At 38.7% G+C, this 22,194-nt stretch overlaps 1 protein-coding gene across 1 annotated transcript; it reads left to right on the top strand.

The window, feature by feature from the left end:
- Nucleotides 1–19,262: 19,262 nt before the first annotated feature.
- Nucleotides 19,263–20,369, top strand: LOC118659005 (olfactory receptor 7E24-like). Its single transcript, XM_036314943.1, has one exon. It carries the CDS (start codon nt 19,440–19,442, stop codon nt 20,367–20,369), a length of 930 nt encoding a protein of 309 aa, XP_036170836.1. The 5' UTR covers nt 19,263–19,439.
- Nucleotides 20,370–22,194: the final 1,825 nt, after the last annotated feature.

Below are 22,194 nucleotides of genomic sequence, written 5' to 3'. Positions count from 1 at the left end.
TGCAACAGATCCCCAGACTTCCTCATCCCCGTCCTTCGTGACTGAAACTATACCCAACCAACAACAACTCCCCACCACCCCTTCCTCTCAGCCTCTGGTAACCATCATTCTGCTTTCTGTTTCTATGAGTTTAACTACTTTAGATGCCTCATGTAAGTGGAATCATACAGTATTTGTCTTTTTTGTGACTTATTTTACTTAGCATAATTTTATGAAGATTCAATTCATGTATATGAATTCAATTTCCTGTTTTAAGGCTCACTAATATTTCATTCCTGTATACACCACATTTTTTTATCCATTCATCTGTGAATGGATACTTAGGTTGCTTTCACCTTTTGGCTATTGTGAATAATGCTGCAGTAAATATGAGTGTGCAAATATCTCTTCTCTTCTCTGAGCCTCAGATTTTTAATAGCAAATTTGGATGAACTTCACTTACCTTCCAAATAGGACTGCCAGATTTAGCAGGAAAAAAACAACAAAACATGCCCAAATTGGAATTTCAGAAAACAATGCATTTGGGACATACTTGTACCAAACAATTCTTCGTTGTTTATCGGAAATTCAGTTTTCAATGGGCATCCTGTATTTTATCTGGCAACTCTACTTCTAAGGTCACTATGGAGGTTAGACATAATGTGATAAAATCTATCAGTCATATGGCAAGTTTACATCAAATGTGGTATCTATTTTTATAACTTCTATATGTTTCCATTTAAAATGAGAATCCTAGGAATTCAAAATTAATTTGATATTGCTATCTTTACAATCCTGGACAAGTTCAAGCTGTGATCCTGAGCCTTTCACCTAACTTCTAAGTTTATTACAAAGTATGATTTTTGGGTTAAGACTAGGGTGCCACCTTGTTTTCATAAATAAAATTGTATTGGAACACAGCCTTGCTCATTCATGTATATGTTGTTGATGGCTACTTTTGTACCATGATGACAGAGTTGAGTAGTTATAACAAGGACCATATGGCCTACAAAGCCTAAAATATTTATTACCTGCTTCTTTACAGGAAAATTTGCTGACCCTTTCTTGATGTTATTGGGATATGGTTCACTTTATGGGGTTATGCTGAGGAGAAAACAAAATGTATGTAAACTGCTTAGGACAGTGGCACATAGTAAAGCATCAATAGTGGAAGTTGTGGTTATCATATTAAGAGGCCAAAGGGAAAAAAAATACACAAAATTTCTAGAGATGTCAAAATGGCATTTGGTAAATTATAACCCTTCCAGATTAGAAATATTAACAGAACAAGAATATAAAGAACAAAATATGTACATTAAATTAGAACTAGTATGAGGTTTAATGCAGGAAACTTGGAATCATGTTCATCATAGTGAATAAAGTTACAAGTTCATTCTATCACTATTTCTAGAAGAGGTAAACTCTGCATTAGGACAGAAACATAAAAAAGGAAAAGGACCAGAATAATGAGTAATTTCAGATAATATGATTGTACTCCTGGAAAACAGCGAGAACCACTCAAAATACAGAGTTCTAGAAAAAGAAAATGATTAAAAAGCATGAGGATAGTTTAAGGGAACTTTGGGAAAATGCATCCTGGGGGTACAAGAGGTAGAAGAAACTGATTGGGATAGAGATGTGTGTGAAAAATAATGACAGGAAACGTCCCTACCCTGATGAAGGAAAAAGTCACACAAATCCAAGAAAGCACAGAGGGTCCCAATCAAGATAAACCCATAATTAAAATGATAAAGGTTAAAGTCAAAGAATCTTAAAGGTAGCAAAAGAGAGATAGTAACCTATAAGGGAGTTCCCATTAGGCTGTCAACTGATTTCTCAACAGAAATACTCTAGGCCAGAGGGAATGGCATGAAGTATTTAATGAAAAGCAAGGATCTTACACCAAGACTACTCTATCCAGCAAGACTATCATTTAAAATTGAAGGTGAAATAAAGAGATTTCTACACAGAAGAGGGCTAAAGGAGTTTATTGCCACTGAACAAGTATTGCAATAATTGCTAAAGGGATTGCTGTAAGAAGAAGAAAAAATAGAGAGAAAGGAACATAGGCATAGAGACTAAAAATGGAATAAGTAAGTACTTATCAATAATAACCTAAAATGTAAATGGATTAAATGCTCCAATCAAAAGACACAGTAACTGAATGGATAAGAAAACATGACCTGGGCAAAATGGACAAATTCCTAGACACATACAATTTTTCAAAACCCAACCAGGAAGAATCAGAAAACCTGAATAGGCCAATAACAACTAATGAAATTGAAACAGTTATTAAAGGAACCGCCCAGCAAACAAAAGTCCTAGACTGGATGACTTCACAGGCAAATTATAAACATTCAAAGAAGAACTAATACCTATCCTTTTGAAACGATTGCAAAAAATTCAAGAGGAAGGAAGACTTCCAAGCTGTTTCTACAAGGCCAGCATTATCCTAATTGCAAATCCAGATAAAGCCACTACACAGAAAGAAAACTATAGGTCAATATCCCTGTTGAACATAGATGTTAATCCTCAGCAAAATATTAGGAACTAGGATCCAGCAATACATTAAAAAGATCATACACCATAATCAAGTGGGATTTATTACAGGGATGCAAGGTTGATAAAATATTTGCAAATAAATAAATGTGATACATCATTTAAATAAAATGGATAAAAACACAAGATCTTATCAATAGATGCAGAGAAAGCATTTGACAAAATCCAAAACTCATTTATGATAAAAACTCTCAGCAAAGTGGGAATACAGGGACCATACCTCAAAATAATAAAGACCACATAAGAAAAACCTAGAGCCAACTTCACACTCAATGGGAAAAAATTAAAAGTGCTTCACTTAAGATCAGGAGCAAGACAGGGCTGTCCGCTTTCACCACTCTTATTTAAAATAGTACTGGTAGTACTAGCCACAGTGATCACACAAGAAGAAAAAATAAAAGGAAGAAGTAAAATTGTCATTATTCATAGATAACATGATACTGTACATAGAAAACACTAAAGACTCCACCAAGAACTACTGTATTAGATTTAAGAAATGAATTTGGCAAAGCATCAGGATACAATACTAATATCTAGAAATCAATGGCATTTTTATACACAATAATGAGCTGTCAGAAACTAAAAAGAAAAATCCCATTTATCATTGCAACAATAAAAAAATAAAGTCCCAAGGAATAAACTTAACCAAGGTGGTAAAAGTCCTGTACTCAGAAAACTATAGGATGTTGAAAAAGAAATAGAGGAAGATACAAACAAGTGGAAGCATATACTGTATTCATGGATTGGAAGAATTAACATTATTAAAATGTCCATACTACCCAAAGCAATCAATAGATTCAATACCTAGTAAAATACCGATGGTATATTTCATGGATCTAGACCAAATATTCCAAAAATGTATATGGAAGCAAAATACCCCAAATAGCTGCAGGAATCTTGAGAAAGAAGAACTAATTTGGAGTGATCACAATATCAGCTATCAAAATATATTACAAAGCCATTGTAATCAAAATAGCCTTGTACTGGCACAAGAACAAACATGTAGATTAATGGAACAGAACAGAGAGCCCAGAAATCAACCCACATCTCTATGGTTAATTTATATTTGACAAAGGAGGCAAGAGTGTACAATAGAGTAAAGATTTGTCCCTTCAATGAAAGGTATTGGGAAATTGGGCTGGTACATGCAAAAAAAAAAAAAAAAAGAAAGAAAGAGAGAAACCAGACCACTAGTTTATACCATACACAAGAATAAACTCAAGTAAAAGATTTAAATGTATGTCATAAACCCATAAAAATCCTAGAGGAAAACAGGCAGTAAAATCTCAGGCATCTCACAGAGTAGTATTTTCTTTTATAGATCTCCTAGGCTGAGAGAAGCAAAGGAAAAAAATAAACAAATGGGATTACATCAAACGAAAAAACTTCTGCACAGCAGAAAGAAAACATCAGCAAATTATAAGGGAACCCACTGTATGGGAGAACATATTCACCAATGATACATCTGATAAGGGGTTCATTTCCAAAATATATAAAGAATCTGGGAGAAACTAAGATGGCGGCATAGGGAAACACCGAAATTGCTGCCTCCTACAACAACTTCAAATCACAATAAACAGACAAAATGGACATCAGCCAGAACTTACAGGAAGGCTGGCGGAGTGGAAATTCTACAACTAGAAGGAAGGAGAAAAGCACATTGAGGGTCAGGAGCTGTGGAAGTAAAGTGCAAAGGTACAGAGGCTTGAGAGTGCGCGGAAAGGGGCTGGTACCTGAGGACACGGCTGTCTTTTTGAATCGGGAGGGAGTCACAAACTCCCGACTGCTCTGAACTCCAGTTCCGGGAAGTCTCTGGGGACCCAGGACTCATACGGGGAGAAACTGGACTGTCTGGCAGTGGGCAGAACTCGGAACTCGAGGGCGGCTTTCCCTCAGAGGTGCTTGCAGCAATTAGATGGTCGGGACACTGAGATGCGCGTGGCCCCTTAGGGCAGGGCTGAGAATCTGCCATAGTTCCTTGCTCCGCCCTTTGATTCCCTGAGACCCCGCCCCACCCAGGCTGCGGCAGAGGCTTTTGCATATGAATGCCCTGGCCCTTTGCAACCTGAAAATTACCTAACAAATTGCAGCTGGGCCACAGACCCAGAACTTCCAAGAGAAGGCCCAAGGCCCCACAGCAGCTTGCATTGCTTCACAGCTGGGCCTCATCAGGGCACCTCCAAACTCCAAAAAAGGAAGGGGAATCTGCAGTTCTCTTCATAGCTCCTGCTGGGTAACCTCCAAGAGCCAGTGTACCCAGTGGTCAGAGGGGGACCATCTGGATTACAACTCCTCAGATCCATAAGGGACACACCCAGGGGGCAGACTCAGTGAGCACCAAAGCCCCACTGAAGCAAGTCTTGCCCCAGAAGGGTGTCTTCAGCACAGAAGTTCTCCCACTGCAGACACAGCCGATTCTCACTGTCAATTGGCCTGGAGGTCAATTCCTCCCAGTGATCCTACAACAATCAAGGCTTAACTACAACAAGACTGTGCACAAAGCCCACAAGGGGGTGCACCAAGAGTGTCCACCTCAGGTAACTGGGGAGGCTGAGCCACTGGGCCCTACAGGACACCTAGCACACAAAACCACTCTACCAACACAGGGAAGCATAAAAAATGCGGAGACAAAGAAACAGGTCACAAATGACAGAAATGGAGAAAAGCAAACGACTGGATATAGAGTTCAAGGCCACGTTTATAAGATTTTTCAAGAATTTTATGGAAACCGCCGATAAATTTAGTGAGACCCTCAATAAATCTAGTGAGACCCTCGAGGATATGAAAAAGGACCAACTAGAAATTAAGCATACACTGACTGAAATAAAGAATAATATACAGAGATCCAACAGCAGACAAGAGGTTCCCAAGAATCAAGTCAAAGATTTGAAATACAAAGAAACAAAAAATACCCAACCGAAAAAGAAAAAAGAAAAAAGAAAAAAGATTCCAAAAATATGAAGATAGTGTAAGGAGCCTCTGGGACAACTTCAAGCGTACCAACATCAGAATTATAGGGATACCAGAAAAAGAGAGAGGGCAAGATATTGAAAACCTATCTGAAGAAATAATGACAGAAAACTTCCCCTACCTGGTGATAGAAATAGACTTACAAGTCCAGGAAGCGCAGAGAACCCCAAACAAAAGGAATCCAAAGAGGACCACACCAAGACACATCATAATTAAAATGCCAAGAGCAGGGTAGGGGGTAACGTGGGGATAAGGACACATATGTAATATCTTAATCAATAAAAAATATATTAAAAAAAAAGAATCTATACAACTCAACACCAGGAATACAAATGGGGGCTGGAGCAGGCTGTAGGGGGTCAAATGGGGGGAAGAGGACATCTGTAATACTTTTAATAATAAAGATAAATTAAAAAAATAGAGACCTAAAGAGACACTTCTCCAAAGAGGACATACAGATGGCCAATAGGCTAATGAAAAGATGCTCAATGTCACTAATCCTCAGAGAGATGCAAATTAAAACTGTAATGAAGTATTACCTCACACCTTCCAGAATGGCTACCATCAATAAATCAATAAACAGAAGTGATGATGAAGATGTGGAGGAAAGGGAACCCTGGTACACTGCTGGTGGGGCTCAGACTGGTACAGCCACTGTGGAAAACAGTATGGAGTTTCTTCAAAAAATTAAAAATGAAACTGCTGTTTGATCCAGCCATCCCACTGCTGGGAATATATCCTAAGGTTTCTGGAACACCAATCAGAAAGAATATATGCACCCTTATGTTCATAGTAGCATTATTTACAACTAGAGGCCTGGTGCACGGATTTGTGCACATCGAAAGGAAATTAATTAGAAGGTGGCCGGTGAGGCAGGACTGGGCAAGACAGGCTGGACACACCCTGGATCCAACCTCCTGTAGTCCCTCCCCAGCAGGCTGCACCTGGGGTGGTGCCATGGCTCGAAGGGGTCTGTGGAGTGAGTTAGGTCCCTCCAGAAGGTTGGTCCCTTGGCCTGGCTTGCAGGGATCCGGTTGAAATCAGAAGTCTGACATTCACCAAAGGGTCCCGGAGTGCAAGAAGTCACTCTGCAAAATTGCTGTTGCTCAGCAGCTCCTACATGGAGCATCTGCCGCCTAGTGGTCAGTGCACATCATAGCTACCGGCCGATCAGGCAGTTGCTTAGCCTTTTTTATATATAGATAGCTAAGATCTGGAAACAGCCCAAATGCCCATCAGTAGATGAGTGGATAAAAAACCTGTGGTACATTTACACAGAGGAATAATATGTGGCTATATAAAAGATGGAGCTCTCACTCTTGCAACAGCATGGATCAACCTGGAGATTATTATGCTAAGTGAAATAAGCCAGTCCAAAAAAAAAAAGACAAATATCACATGATCTCACTTATATATGGAATATAATTAACCAAATAAACTGATGAACAAAATAGGACTAGAGGCATGGATACATGGAATAGAATGACAGATCTCAGAGGGGAGGCTGGGGGACTGAACTAGATTAACCAAAGAACATGTATGTGTATAAGCATAGCCTGTGAACACAGACAAAAATGTGGTGAAGGCCTGGGGTAGGATGGGGCTGGTTGGAGGAAGGCAAAGTGGTGGAAATGGGGGACATCTGTGATACTGCCAACAATAAAACAAAAGGGAGAGTGCTAGATAATGGAGATATACAATTTAATTGTGTTCTACTATGCCAATATAAATCAATGAACAATAAATGAAACCAATGATGTTACTTAAATTAGCAACAAAAAAATTACCAAGGAATGAACTCCATAAGAAATGAGAATTCATGTTCAGAAAAGCATGAAGCTTTCTTGCAGACATAAACATGTTCAAATATGGAAATATTTTCACATTCTAGCATAGAAAATGCATTTCAGAACATCAAAATTGCAAGTGAGATTAAAAAAAATTTTGTTTTTTAAAGAGGGAGGAAGAGAGGGGGGCAAGAAAAACATTGATGTGAGAGCCAAACATCAATATGTAAACTGCCTCTTGCACGCCCCTACTGGGGACTGAGCCCACAATCCAGGTATGTGCCCTTGACCAGGGATCAAACCAGCAACCTTTCAGTGAATGGGAAGACATGAAAACAACTGAGCTACACCAGCCAGGGCAGAAAGTGAGTTTTTAAGTGGAAATAATAAATCTAAGGAGAGTCTTCTTTTTGGATAGGTGACTACAGGCAGGCAAGTGAACTTCCCCCTGGGATGGGATAGGGCTCAGAAGTAATTGAGCTGGACCAAGGACACTGATTTTTTCCTCCCGTGGTTCTCTAAGATTGTGAAGTCTGCAGGGAATAGAGTTCATGGACCAATTTGGTTAATTAAGAAGACTGTGCATTGAGTGCTCAAGGCATACTACCATAAATAATTAGTCTGTGTCTCCAGCCTTTCAGGTTTCCAGTCCCTGTCCCGCTGGCTTCACATCTGTGCCTCTTCCTTTCAGAATAGTAATCTCCATCAGGAGGTCTGGCCCAAGTCTGTCTTTCTGCCAGTCCTGGGGACAGAGCCTCAGCCATCATGGCTCACCAGGCAGAAGAGGACTGTCCCTCCTTGGTCATGCACCAGCAGAATGGCAGCCCAGCCCAGTGAGTGCCATGGGAGACAGTGGAGGGAAGAGGGCCTGGGGAGCGTTGTTGGCTTATGGTCAGGACAAGCAGGACATTTGGGGTAGACAGGTGGTAGGGCACGAAAATGCAGTTTCTATTCCAAGCACTATGAAGTTTCTGTTCTTGGTTCTGGTGGGAGTCCAAGAACTTTCATTCAGAGTTCTGCTTTCCTCTAACAATAGCTTTAATTCCCATAGAAATTACCCCCGTGATGGCAGGAAACAGTCCTTTCTAAACTGTCCCCTAAACCCTAGCCAGTTTGACTCAGTGGATAGAGCGTTGGCCTGCGGACTGAAGGGTCCTGGGTTTGATTCCAGTCAAGGGCACATACCTTGGTTGCAAGTTCCCTGGCCCTGATTGGGGTGTGTGCAGGAGGCAATCAATCGATGTGTCTCTCTCACATCAATGTGTCTCTCTGTCTCTACCTCTCCCTTTCATCTCTCTAAAAATCAATGGAAAAATATCCTTGAGTTAGCATTAACCAAAAATAGATAAACAAATAAATAAACAAACAAATAAGTAAATAACAAGAACTGTTCCCTAAGTAATCCAAAATCATGAGGTGTTGATGATGATGATGATGAGGAGGAGGATGAAGACAGTAAGCCAGATATCATGAATGGTCACTGAGGACTTCCCAAGAGCCAGGCTCTGAGCTGAGTGTTGTACAGCTTGTTCCATTTCATCAGCATAATCACTCCCCAACAAAGAGGAATGCACATTATCATCATTTTACAAATGAACAAAAGAGCACAGCATTTAAATATAACTTGTACGAGGTTATGTGGTAAAATAGGAGTGAATTCAGGTTTGAATCCAGGCATCAGCCTGTAGACACAGAACACATAACCACTATTCTGTCCTTCCAAGCCAACCTTTCATTTAACTTGTCAGGTCACTCCAGGCAAAGACCCTCCCTCCCCCCGTTCTCTGTTCTCTTTCCTTTGGGCGTTCCTAGTGGACCCCAGCAGAGAGTAATGGCTGCCCCTTGCTGCACTGATGAAAAGAAGGATAGCTGAGCTCAAAGTGGGGATCATAGAAAAATTAGCAGATTATAATTTAGGGCAGATCTTGTTCCTGCCCCAACTCCTTAAACTGTCTTCTTCCTCCTTCATTTCTGTACCTTAGCCCTCTCAATTTCCAGAAGAGACATAAATTGCGTGTCTTGAGTTCTATTATTAGGAAACTAAAACCAGTAAAAAGATGGATCTTAGCTATAGTTTTGGTAAAGACCCCTGAACTTCTGTGTTCATCTTTCTGAAGTGTCAGGAAACAGTGAAGAAATTTATCACATGGGCAATTGGAGACTGGCAATTCAGTTTAATTTTGTCTGCTCTGCTTATTATCTTGTGCAATATGGGGCAAGTTCTGGGTATCTCTGCACCTCAACATTGTCATCTGAGTTGATCCCTAGTTGTCACAACTGCACTGCCACAAGGATTAAACAATATAGTGAAAGAACATATGCGATTATGTATGTGATGAATGTATAGGGAAAGGAAAAATACATTTAAACTATCATTATTAATATCAACAGGCTAGCTTTATGCACTTTGATTAAAATATTCTGTGATTTGAAGGTATGAGCTTACCTGGAGCTCTGAAGGACATTTTTAAAGAATATTTTTATTGATTTCAGAGAAGAAAGAAGAGAGAGAGTTAGAAACATCAGTGATGGGAGAGAATCATTTATTGGCTGCCTTCTGCACACTCCCTACTGGGGGTCGAGACCACAACCTTGGCATATGCCTTTGACTGGAATTGAACCCAGGATCCTTCAGCCCACAGGCTGATGCTCTATTTACTGAGCCAAACCAGGTAGGGCTCTGACAAGACATTTTATTTAGTCCTTGTACAAATAGATACTGATTGAATGAAGGGAAGTGACTGAATCTCATTATTTGTGATTCCTCAGAGCCTATCTTGTCTTTGGAACAGAGTAGCCAATAAAAACAAAAAATCCCTGTTAAACATGAACTAGATCCTTAGCTTAGAGCAGCACAGAGTAGGCAAAAAGGCTTCCACCCACTGGGTGCTGTTCTGCCTGTCCTTTCATCCCGTTCAGCAATATTCCATAGGACTAGAGACATGATGCAATAGGGACTATGTATGTCTATTACATGAACTTCCTATGAACCTATTATTTTCCTTTATAAGACATACATCATTTAATTGCCAAAATATTCTGGCGATATTAAATACTGAACAATTTTAAAGGACCGGAAAGAGAAGGATCAATCTTACTTCGTGGACTGAGACACTTTTAGGATTTCACATTTAGGATGCCAAGTCATTCTGTGTTCAAGTTCCTTGGGACAAGGAAGGCTTTGGCTTCTCTGCCATGTGATTAAATAAAAGTCATTAAATATCTCTTAAGATTAAATTAATCAATAACCTGCTACTGCAAGAATAATTGAATTCTGATTAAAAAGCAATAGCTGAATATATTAATTGCCAAACTTCTGGGGGTATTAGTCTCCCCATTCGTAGGTAAAAAATGCCATCAGGGAGAGGTTGAGATATCTGCACACACTCTAACTTTACTGTGTGAAAGATGCGGGACTCAAATTTCATCTCCTGAGTCCTGTCCCAGGAATCTCTCCTATCCACTAAACCTGAACAAATATATTTTTTCTCATGTTTGTTTTGTCTAAGACAGTGGTTCTCAACCTTCCTAATGCCGTGACCCTTTAATATAGTTCCTCATGTTGTGGTGACCCCCAACCATAAAATTATTTTCGTTGCTACTTCATAACTGTAATTTTGCTACTGTTATGAATCATAATGTAAATATCTGATATGCAGGATGTATTTTCATTGTTACAAAGTGAACATAATTAAAGCATAGTGATTAATCACAAAAACAATATGTAATACTATATATGTTTTCTGATGGTCTTAGGCGACCCCTGTGAAAGGGTTGTTCGACCCCCAAAGGGGTAGTGACCCACAGGTTGAGAACCGCTGGTCTAAGATGAGGAAACAGAGGCAAAATAATTGATTTCTCCTATTGGGACTCAGTGAGGTCATCTATGAATCAGGGGATGGACAAAGTGATTCATAGGGGTCCTTCTGGAATATATATTGTGGTCTATAGGATTTTTCATAAATAGTAATGTTTTTTCCATCTCACTTAGTAAGTCTAAGATATGCAAGCATTATTTCCTCTACAAGTTGAGAATTTCATGGGATCTATCATGAGATGACTATTACTAGACAGACTTCGGCGACATCCTGGATCTATATCTCAACAATAAGAGCAGTTAATTGATTGTATTTGATTTTTTTTTTTTTATTGGAGAAAAGTTTAGGCAACTAATAGTAAAATTCAATGCGCACTGATTTTTACAAAGCAGACAATTATACTTCACACATATCTGTCTTATAGACATTCTCGTTTGTGTGATTTGGACAGGTAAAACAATTTGCATAGGATTGTCATTATAATGAATTAAAAATAAAGTGAAGTCTATTCCTCTGGCAATAATATTCATTAGCTTAAAGGTTTAAACTAGATGCATGTACTTCACAGAAAGATTTAAAATATGAAGTTTTTTTTTTATAAAAAACAGGAAGTTTTAATGAGAACATTTCAGGGATAACATGTGTAGTATGATACTTTACAACTAAATTTTCAGGAAGACTGTTTATGAGTACAAAATCAATCCTAATGCCATGGAAGCATTGGCAAGAACATATACCCACCAAATTCACTGACAAGGTTGACTTTGTGGGACAGGTATGCAGGGGAATGGGACAGAAACAAAACTGAAATATTATTGGTAATATTTCAAATCTCTATGAAATATAAGTTCTGAAGCAAATATTACTGAATGGTCACATTTTAAATATGGTGAGTGGGTACAATGATAATAGATAACATGAATGAAATATTTGTTAAGTGCCTGGTAATATTCTAACGCAATGATTCTCAATTTTGGCTGTACATTAGAATCACCATCAGACTCACACATAGAAATTCTTATTTAACTGTTTGTAGGCTGTAGCTAGGGCATCAGTATATTTTAAAAGATCCACAGGTAATTATAGTGGTCAATCAGAAGTGAGAGTCACTGGTCTATATTAATTTTTTTATTTTTATTATTAGTTAAGGTATTACAAATGTGTCCTCATCCCCCCCATTAACCTCCAACCTCCCCCCGCCCCCCCCCCCCCCCCCCCGCCTCGCACACTCATGCTCTGATCCCCCTGTTGTCCATGTCCATTGGTTTGGCTTATATACATGTATACAAGTCCTTCGGTTGATCTCTTCCCCTTACCCCCGCCCTCCCCTACTTTCCTTCTGGGGATTGATAGCCTGATCGCTGTTTCTCAGTCTTTGGGTCTGTCCCTTTTCATCAGTCTATGTTGTTCTCTATAATCCACAAATGAGTGAGATCATGTGGTATTTATCTTTCTCTGACTGGCTTATTTCACTTAGCATAATGCTCTCCAGTTCCATCCATGCTGTTGCAAAAGGCAAGAGTTCCTTTTTTTATCGTAGCATAGTATTCCATTGTGTATATGTACCACAGTTTTCTAATCCATTCATCTGCTGATGGGCACTTAGGCTGTTTCCAAATCTTAGCTATGGCGAATTGTGCTGCTATGAACATAGGGGTGCATATATCCTTTCTGATTGGCGTTTCTGGTTTCTTGGGATATATTCCTAGTAGTGGGATCACTTGGTCAAATGGGAGTTCCATTTTTAGTTTTTTGAGGTAGCTCCATACTATTCTCCACAGTGACTGCACCAGTCTGCATTCCCACCAGCAGTGCAGAAGAGTTCCTTTTTCTCCACATCCTCTCCAACACTTGTTGTTTGTTGATTTGTTGATGATAGTCATTCTGACAGGTGTGAGATGATAACGCATTGTCATTTTGATTTGCATCTTTCGTATAATTAGTGACTTTGAACATGTTTTCATATGTCTTTCGGCCTTCTCTATGTCCTCTTTTGAAAAGTGTCTATCTAGGTCCGTTGCCCATTTTTTTTTATTGGATTCTTTATCTTCCTTTTGTTAAGTTTCATGAGATCCCTGTAAATGTTGGAAATTAAACCCTTATCAGTGGTATCATTGGCAAATATGTTCTCCCATGTAGTGGGTCTTCTTGTTGTTTTATTGATGGTTTCCTTTGCTGTGCAAAAGCTTTTTATTTTGATGTAGTCCTATTTGTTTATTTTATCTTTAGTTTCCATTGCCCTAAGAGCATTATCAGAGAAGAAATTCCTTCGGCATATGTTTGCGATTTCGCTGCCTGTGGATTCCTCTAGTATTTTTATGGTTTCCCGTCTTATGTTTAAGTCTTTTATCCATTTTGAGTTTATTTTTGTGTATGGTGTGAGTTGGTGGTCTAGTTTCATCTTTTTGCATGTATCTGTCCAATTTTCCCAACACCATTTATTGAAGAGACTGTCTTGACTCCATTGTATGCTCTTGCCTCCTTTGTCGAATATTAATTGGGCATAGTGGTTTGGGTCGATTTCTGGGGTCTCTATTCTATTCCATTGATCTATATGTCTGTTCTTGTGCCAATACCAAGCTGTTTTAAGAACAGTGGCTTTGTAATACAGTTTGATATCTGGTATTGAGATCCCACCTACTTTGTTCTTTCTCAGGATTGCTGCAGCTATTCGGGGTCTTTTATTATTCCAGATGAATTTTTGGAACGTTTGTTCTAGATTTGTGAAATATGCTGTTGGTAATTTAATGGGGATTGCATTGAATCTATAAATTGCTTTGGATAGTATGGACATTTTGATGATGTTGATTCTACCAATCCATGAACACGGTATATTCTTCCATCTGTTTATGTCTTCCTCTACCTCTTTTTTCAGTGTCCTGTAGTTTTCTGTGTATAGGTCTTTTACCTCCTTAGTTAAGTTCATTCCTAGGTATTTTAATTTTTTTGGTGCAATGGTAAATGGGATTGCTTCTGTAGTTTCACTTTCTGTAAGTTCACTATTGGTGTAAAGAAATGCCATGGATTTCTTAGCATTAATTTTGTATCCTGCTACATTGCCGAATTCATTTATTAAGTCTAATAATTTTTTGATGGAGTCTTTAGGGTTCTGTATGTACAGTATCATGTCATCTGCAAATAAGGACAGTTTTACTTCTTCTTTTCCAATCTGGATGCTTTTTATTTCTTCTTCTTGTCTGATCGCAATGGCTAGTACTTCCAGCACTATGTTGAACAGGAGTGGTGAGAGGGGGCATCCCTGTCTTGTTCCTGTTTTTAGGGGGAATGGTTTTAGTTTTTGCCCATTGAGTATGATGTTGGCTGTGGGTTTGTCATATATGGCTTTTATTATGTTGAGGTATGATCCCTCAATTCCTATCTTGCTGAGAGTTTTTATCAAGAAAGGGTGTTGGATTTTGTCAAATGCTTTCTCCGCATCAGTTGATATGACTATGTGGTTTTTTTCTCTCAATTTGTTTATGTGATGTATCACATTTATTGATTTGCGGATATTGTACCATCCTTGCATCCCTGGGATAAATCCTACTTGGTCATGGTGTATGATCTTTTTGATGTACTGCTGGATCTGATTTGCTAGGATTTTGTTGAGGATTTTGGCATCTATGTTCATGAGGGATATTGGCCTATAATTCTCTTTCATTGTATTGTCTTTATCTGGTTTTGGGATTAAGGTGATGTTGGCTTCATAGAATGAGCTGGGAAGTGTTCCTTCCTCTTGGATCTTTTGACATAGTCTGAGGAGGATAGGTTTTAGGTCTTCCTTGAATGTTTGGTAAAACTCCCCTGTGAAGCCATTTGGCCCCGGGCTTTTGTTTGCTGGAAGCTTTTTGATTACTGCTTCAATTTCCTCCATGGTTATTGGCCTATTGAGATTTTTAGATTCTTCCTGGTTAAGTTTTGGAATGTTGTATTTTTCTAGGAATATGTCCATTTCCTCCAGGTTGTCTAGTGTGTTGGAGTAGAGTTGTTCATAGTATTTTCTAACAATCCTTTGTATTTCTATGGGGTCTGTTGTTATTTCTCCTCTTTCATTTCTGATTTTGTTTATTTGAGTCCTCTCTCTTTGTTTCTTGGTGAGCCTGGCTAGAGGTGTATCAATCTTGTTTATCCTTTCAAAGAACCAGCTCTTGGTTTTGTTGATCTTTTGTATTGTTTTTTTGGTCTCTATGTCGTTTATCTCCGCTCTGATCTTTGTTATTTCCTTCCTTCTGCTTACAGTGGGCTTTTTTTGTTGCTCTCTTTCTAACTCTTCGATTTGTAGAGTTAGGTCATTTATTCTCATTGTTTCTTGTTTCTTGCAGTAGGCTTGTAGAGCTATGAACTTCCCTCTCAAGACTGCTTTTGCTGTGTCCCATAGGTTTTGGATTGTTGTGTTTTCATTGTCGTATGTTGCCATGATGTTTTTTATCTTCTTTGATCTCTCTGGTAACCCAGTCATTGTTTAATAGCATGCTATTTAGTCTCCATGTGTTTGATTTTTCTGGATTGTTTTTGTTGTAGTTGATTTCCAGTTTTATGCCTTTGTGGTCTGAGAAGATGCTTGATATGATTTCAATTTTCTTGAATTTGAAGAGACTTTGTCTGTGACCCAATATATGGTCTATCTTTGAAGATGACAAATGTGCACTTGAGGAGAATGTATATTCTGTGGCTTTGGGGTGAAATGTTCTGAAGATGTCAATTAATTCCATCTGATCTAGTGAGTCATTTAGGATTGATGTTTCTTTGCTGAGTTTCTGTTTAGAGGATTTGTCCAGTGGTGATAATGGGGTGTTAAGGTCCCCTACTATGATTGTATTGCTGTCAATCTCTCCCTTGATCTTCTCCAGAAGATTTCTTACGTATTTGGGTGCTCCTATATTGGGTGCATATATATTTATCAGAGTTATTTCTTCTTGTTGGACTGCTCCCTTTAGTATTATGAAGTGGCCTTCTTTATCTCTTTTTATGTCCTTTACTTTGAGATCTAATTTGTCAGATATAAGTATTGCTACCCCGGCTTTTTTTTCACTTCCATTGGCCTGAAAAACCTTTTTCCATCCCTTCACCATCAGTCTGTGTGCGTCTCTTTTTCTGAGGTGGGTTTCCTGTAGACAGCAGATATATGGGTCATGTTTTCTTATCAACTCATTTACCCTATGCCTTTTGACTGGGGAATTTAATCCATTTACATTTAAAGTTATTATTGATAGAAACTTGTTAGTCGCCATTTTTGTTCTTTACCGCTGTGTTCCTTCTTTGTTTCCTATTTTTTCTATTTACAGCAGACCCTTTAACATTTCTTGCATTGCTGGCTTGGTTGTAATAAACTCCCGTAGACCATTTTTGTCTGTGAAGCTCCTGATTTGACCCTCAATTTTGATTGATAGCCTCGCTGGGTACAGTATTCTTGGATTCAGACCTGGTCTATATTAATTTAATTTAATTTCTTGCAACAAACCTATAAGTAGGTTCCATTTTTATCCCCATATTATAAATGTAGAAACTATCCAGGCTTTTGTTATATTATTTTATGTGCTTCCCTATTTGCATTTTTCTCAAATTAAATCATATTGCTACCTGCCAGCAGAAAGGGGGTTTCAAGTTGTGTTCAGGGAGCTGGTTTAAAGAGAACTGTAATTCCTGTTAGTAGGAAGGATTGACATAAACAATTTTCAACTAGACTTAAAAAGACTGAATTTTAGACATAGCTTTGGGACTCCCCTTGGGTGTGAAACCCCAACTGTAAATAAGATGGTTGATTTGATGAGAAAAGAATGCTTCAAAAATTTTAAAATTAGAAGCATGTTTAAACACTTTAACCTAGCCACTACATTATGAAGATAAGCAAAGCAAAGAGCAGTTTCAAACACAAAGACTCCCTGAGATTGTATAGTGTGATATAAATAACCTGCCTGAAAAGCCTAGGGGTAGAATTAATATTTGAAAATACTTTTTTGCATCTTTTTAAAAATATTTATTTATTTAATTGGGGTGACATTGGTCAACATGAACACATAGGTTTCAGGTGTGGGTTTCTATGTTATAAGATCTGTATATTGCATTGTGTCTCTGCCACCCAAAGTAAAACCTTCTCCTGTCACCACATATTAGAACTCCCTTCTTCCCCTACCCGCTTCTCTCTGGCAATCACCATACTGCTGTTTGTGTTCACAAGTTTCATTTTTATATCTTACACATGAGTGAAATCATATAGATCTTAGCTTTTTCTGACTTATTTTACTTAGCATGATGTTCTCAAGGTCCTTCCATGTTGTTGCAAATGGAATTCTTTCATTCTCTCTTATGGCTGAGTAGTGTTGTATTGTGTATAGGTAGCACATCTTCTTTATCCAGTCCTCTATCATGGACACTGGTTGTTTCCATGTTTTGGCCACTGTGAATAATGCTGCAAGGAACATAGGGGTGCATATATCTTTGCAAATACATGATTTTGAGTTTTTATTTATATACTCAGGAGAGGGATTGCTGGTCATATGGTAGCTCTATTCTTAATTTTTTGAGGACTGGCAATACTGGATTCCATAGTGGATATATCAGTCTATATATAGACAGATAATTTTTGACAAAGGAGCCAGATACACACAATGGAATAAAGATAGTTTCTTTAATAAACGTTGCTGGGAAAACTGAAAAGCCACATGAAAATGAATGAAACTGGATTAGAGTTTGTCCCCATGTACAAAAATGAATTTAAAATGGATCAAAGACCTAAATATAAGACCTCAAACAATAATCACATAGAAGATAATATAGGTACAAAACCTATGCACCTGGGCCATTGAGGACATTTTACAAACTTGACCCCAAAAGCAAGGGCACTAAAGGCAATAAATAAATAAATAAATAAATAAAAAATAAAAAATAAAAAAATGAGTGGGACTATATCAAACTAAAAAGCTTCTGCACAGCAAAAGAAACTGACAACAAAACAAATAGCCAGCCAGATGGGAGATGATATTTGCAAAAAGTAGCTCCAACAAAGGCTTAATTTCCAAAATGTATAAAAAATTCATAAAGCTCAATACCAAACAAACACCCCAATCAAAAAGTGGGCAGAATGCCTGAAAACCCGCCTCTCCCAAGAAGGCATACAAACAGCCAATAGATATATGATAAGATGTCCAACCCCACCAGCAGTTAGGGAAATACAAATTAAAACTACAATGAGATACCACCTTACACTTGCTGGAGTGCCAATTGTCTGTCAGCAGGACAAGCAATAACAAGTGTTGGAGAGGTTGTGGAAAAAAGGGAACCCTCATTCACTGCTGGTGGGAATGTAGACTGGTACAACCACTATGAAAAGACTTTTAAAAGAAAACACAGCTCTAGCCAGTTTTGCTCAGTGGATAGAGCGTGAGCCTGTGGACTAAAGGGTTGCAGGTTAGATTCTGACTAAGGGCACATGCCTGGGTTGCGTGCTCAATCCTCCCACCCTCCACTAGGGGGCGTGCAGGAGACAGCCAATCAATGATTCTCTCTCATCATTGATGTTTCTATCTCTCTCTCTCCCTTCCTCTCTGCAGTCAATAAAAAATATATTAACAAGAAAAAATAATATTTGAGTGAGCACTTATTCCATTGAGGATGGATATTGGGGAAAACCAAATGATAATAAAAATCCAGGATGATAACTGTCATATAAAAATTCTAACTGATTAAGTACATTTGACTTTAATTTAGAATACTAGTAATGATATAAGCATGTATATATATTCCAAATTAAAGATCTTTTTTTGGCATAGTATTTGGGTAGATTAAAGTATATTTGCTTCCTAGTGTCTTTAAACTGGAGTGATTTAAATAAAATTTTATTAATGATTTTAGAGAGAGAAGAAGGGAGAGAACGAAACATCAATTTGTTGTTCTACTTATTTATGCATTTGTTGGTTGACTCTTGTATGTGTCCTGCCTAGGGATTGAACCTACAACCTTGGTGTATCAGGACGACTCTCTAACCAACTGAGCTACCTCCCAGGGCTGGAGTGATTTCTTTTAAGGGAGAAAGATATTTCTTATTCCATATATTTCCTTCAGGAGGAAACTAATATTTACTGTGTTCATGACTTTATTAACTCTATTAACTTTAGTGTCTCTAAAGTAGGTATGTATAGAAACAGGTTAATACCCAAGAAATCAATGAGGAAAAATTCCTCTGAGGTACTGAGTTTGCCACGTCTCCTTAAGTATAAATGCTTCACTTTGATTTCACTGAATCCAAAATATAGACTCAGCACTGGTTGCCTGTGTAGTTGTTTCATTACTCTGAGCATCTTTCTTTTTCAGGAGGTGTCTCAGCCCCATGGAACTAAAGAATCTAACACGTGTCTCAGAATTCTTCCTCCTGGGTCTCTCAGATGACCTGGACCTGCAGCCTCTGCTCTTGGGGCTCTTCCTGTCCATGTACCTGGTTGCTGTGTTGGGGAACATGCTCATCATCCTGACTGTCAGCTCTGACTCCCACCTCCACACCCCCATGTACTTCTTCCTCTGCAACCTGTCCTTGGCTGACATCGGTTTCATTTCTACCACTGTTCCAAAGATGATTGTGGGCATCCAGACTCACAGCAGAGTCATCTCCTATGGGGGCTGCCTGACACAGATGTCTTTCCTTATCCTTTTTGCATGTATGGATGACATGCTTTTGACTGTCATGGCCTATGACCGGTTTGTGGCCATCTGTCACCCTCTGCACTACTCAGCCATCATGAACCCATGCCTCTGCTGCTTCTTAGTTTTGGTGTCATTTTTCAGCAGCCTTTTGGACTCCCAGCTGCACAATTTGATTGTATTACAGTTTACCTGCTTCAAGGATGTAAACATTTCTAATTTCTTCTGTGATCCTTCTCAACTCCTTCATCTTGCCTGCTCTGACACCATCACCAATGACATAGTCATGTATTTTGTTGGCGCCATCTTTGGTGGTGTTCCACTCGCAGGGATCTTTTGCTCTTACTATAAAATAGTTTCCTCCATTCTGAGAGTTCCATCGATAGGTGGGAAGTATAAAGCCTTCTCCACCTGTGGTTCTCACCTGTCTGTTGTTTGCTTATTTTATGGAACAGGTATTGGAGATTACTTTGGTTCAGCACTGTTGCCTTCCCCCAGGAAGGACGTGGTGGCCTCAGTCATGTACTCTGTAGTTATCCCCATGCTGAACCCTTTCATTTACAGTATGAGGAACAGGGACATTAAGAGTGCCCTATGGCGGCTCTACAGCAGAACAATCTAATGTGAATATCTCTGCAATCCTTTTTGGAGTATGGTTGGTAAAACCAACAAAACCAAACATGTAGACCAGTGAATACTCTTTCCTTGGTCACATTCTTTTTTTTGTCTCATAGTGTTCATTCCTCTCCATGCCTCACATATGAACTTTACATCTTTTGATTTGTCTTTAATTGAATTGGCAAAGTATCCTGGGATCCTTTGTACTCATAGTAAATGAATAAGGAGGTTTTGTACATCATAGTAAATGAATGAGAGGTTCTCCTTATTGATTCTGATATCCAGGTGAAATGCATAATTTTCTTAGTATATACTTAAACTTTATTTCTTTCCCCATAGTTTTAGAGTATTTTCCATACAAAATTTGCATCTGTCAAATATATTTATTCAGGTAATTTCTGAGGAATGAAGTTCACTGGTTTTCAATTGTGGATTTTATTGGAATGCCCTGGACGTTCTATAAATACTGGTGACCGGGTCTGTTGGAGGAATTCATTAAGAAGATGCAACTGCCAGTGGACCCAAGAGCTGGACTGTGGAATCAGTGACCCTTAACCCTCTCCCCTGTCCTTGGATTGTTCATCTCACTTGCCTACCCTGAGCTAGAAGCTAGCCTTAGGAGACTATCTGGATGTATACATGACTGAATGCAGTTGGATTGTCAAGCCTCAGAGGGAAGGCAGGGGAGAGTGAATGGGGGTGGCGCAGAAGGGGGAGGGGGGAAGAGATCAACCAATGAACTCATATGCATATATACATAACCCATAGACACAGACAATAGGGTGGTGAAGCCTTGGGGGGCGCGGGAGTGTGCAGTGAGGGAAAAAAGGGACATATGCAATACTTGCAACAATAAAGATTTATTTTGTTAAAAAGGCCTTTACTGTATATAAACGTTTAAATTTTTTTAAATGTCTTTATTGATTAAGGTATTACATATGTGTACTTATCCCCCCATTACCCCCCAAACCCCCTCACTCAAGCTGTCACCCCCCTGTGGTCTGTGTCCACTGGTTAGGCTTATATGCATGCATAGAAGTGCTTTGGTTGATCTATCCCCTATACCCCCACCCTCCCCTACCTTCCCTTTGAGGTTTGATGGTCTGATCAATGCTTCTCTGTCTCTGGCTCTGGTTTTGTTCATCAGTTTATGTTGTTCATTATATTCCATAAATGAGTGAGATCATGTGATAGTCATCTTTCTCTGACTGGCTTATTTCACTTAGCATAATGCTCTCCAGTTCTATCCATGCTGTTACAAATGGTAAGATAAAATTTGGTGCATTCCTAGAAACGTACAATCTTCCAAATGGAATCAGGAAAAAATATCTGAATAGACAGATTACAACTAATGAAATTGAAGCAATAACAAAAAAACTCCCAACAAACAAAAGATGTCTCAATAAATTTAAGAAGTTTGGTATCATATCAAGCATCTTTTCTGACCATAATGGTATAAAACTAGAAATTAATCACAAGGGGAAAAAAAGAAAAACAAAGAAAGACATGGATGCTAAATAGTATGTTACTAAACAATGAATGGTTTAATGGGGAGATCAGGGAGGAAATAAAAAGATACCTGGAAACAAATAGCAAAAGCAGTCTCAAGACATAATTCATAGCATTACAGACCTATCTCAAGAAACAAAAAGAATCTGAAATAAACAATCTAACCCAGTGATGGTGAACCTATGACATGCGTGTCAGAGGTGACACGCGAACTCATTTTGGGTGACACGCATCGACAGAGACAAAAAATTGCATAATTCAAATATTTGTCTCTCGCAACGGCCAGAGTTGGGCATCACTCAAGTAATATTATTATTCAC

Source organism: Myotis myotis, unplaced genomic scaffold (genome assembly GCF_014108235.1).
Source record: "Myotis myotis isolate mMyoMyo1 unplaced genomic scaffold, mMyoMyo1.p scaffold_m19_p_6, whole genome shotgun sequence".
In the NCBI taxonomy this organism is placed as follows: Eukaryota; Metazoa; Chordata; class Mammalia; order Chiroptera; family Vespertilionidae; genus Myotis; species Myotis myotis.
The sequence above is the reverse complement of the archived record's forward strand: the minus strand, read 5'-3'. Positions and strand labels throughout refer to the sequence as shown.

What these genes read in the sequence shown, in the direction of transcription:
- LOC118659005 (XM_036314943.1), top strand. Translation starts at nt 19,440, where the DNA reads ATGGAACTAAAGAATCTAACACGTGTCTCAGAATTCTTCCTCCTGGGT.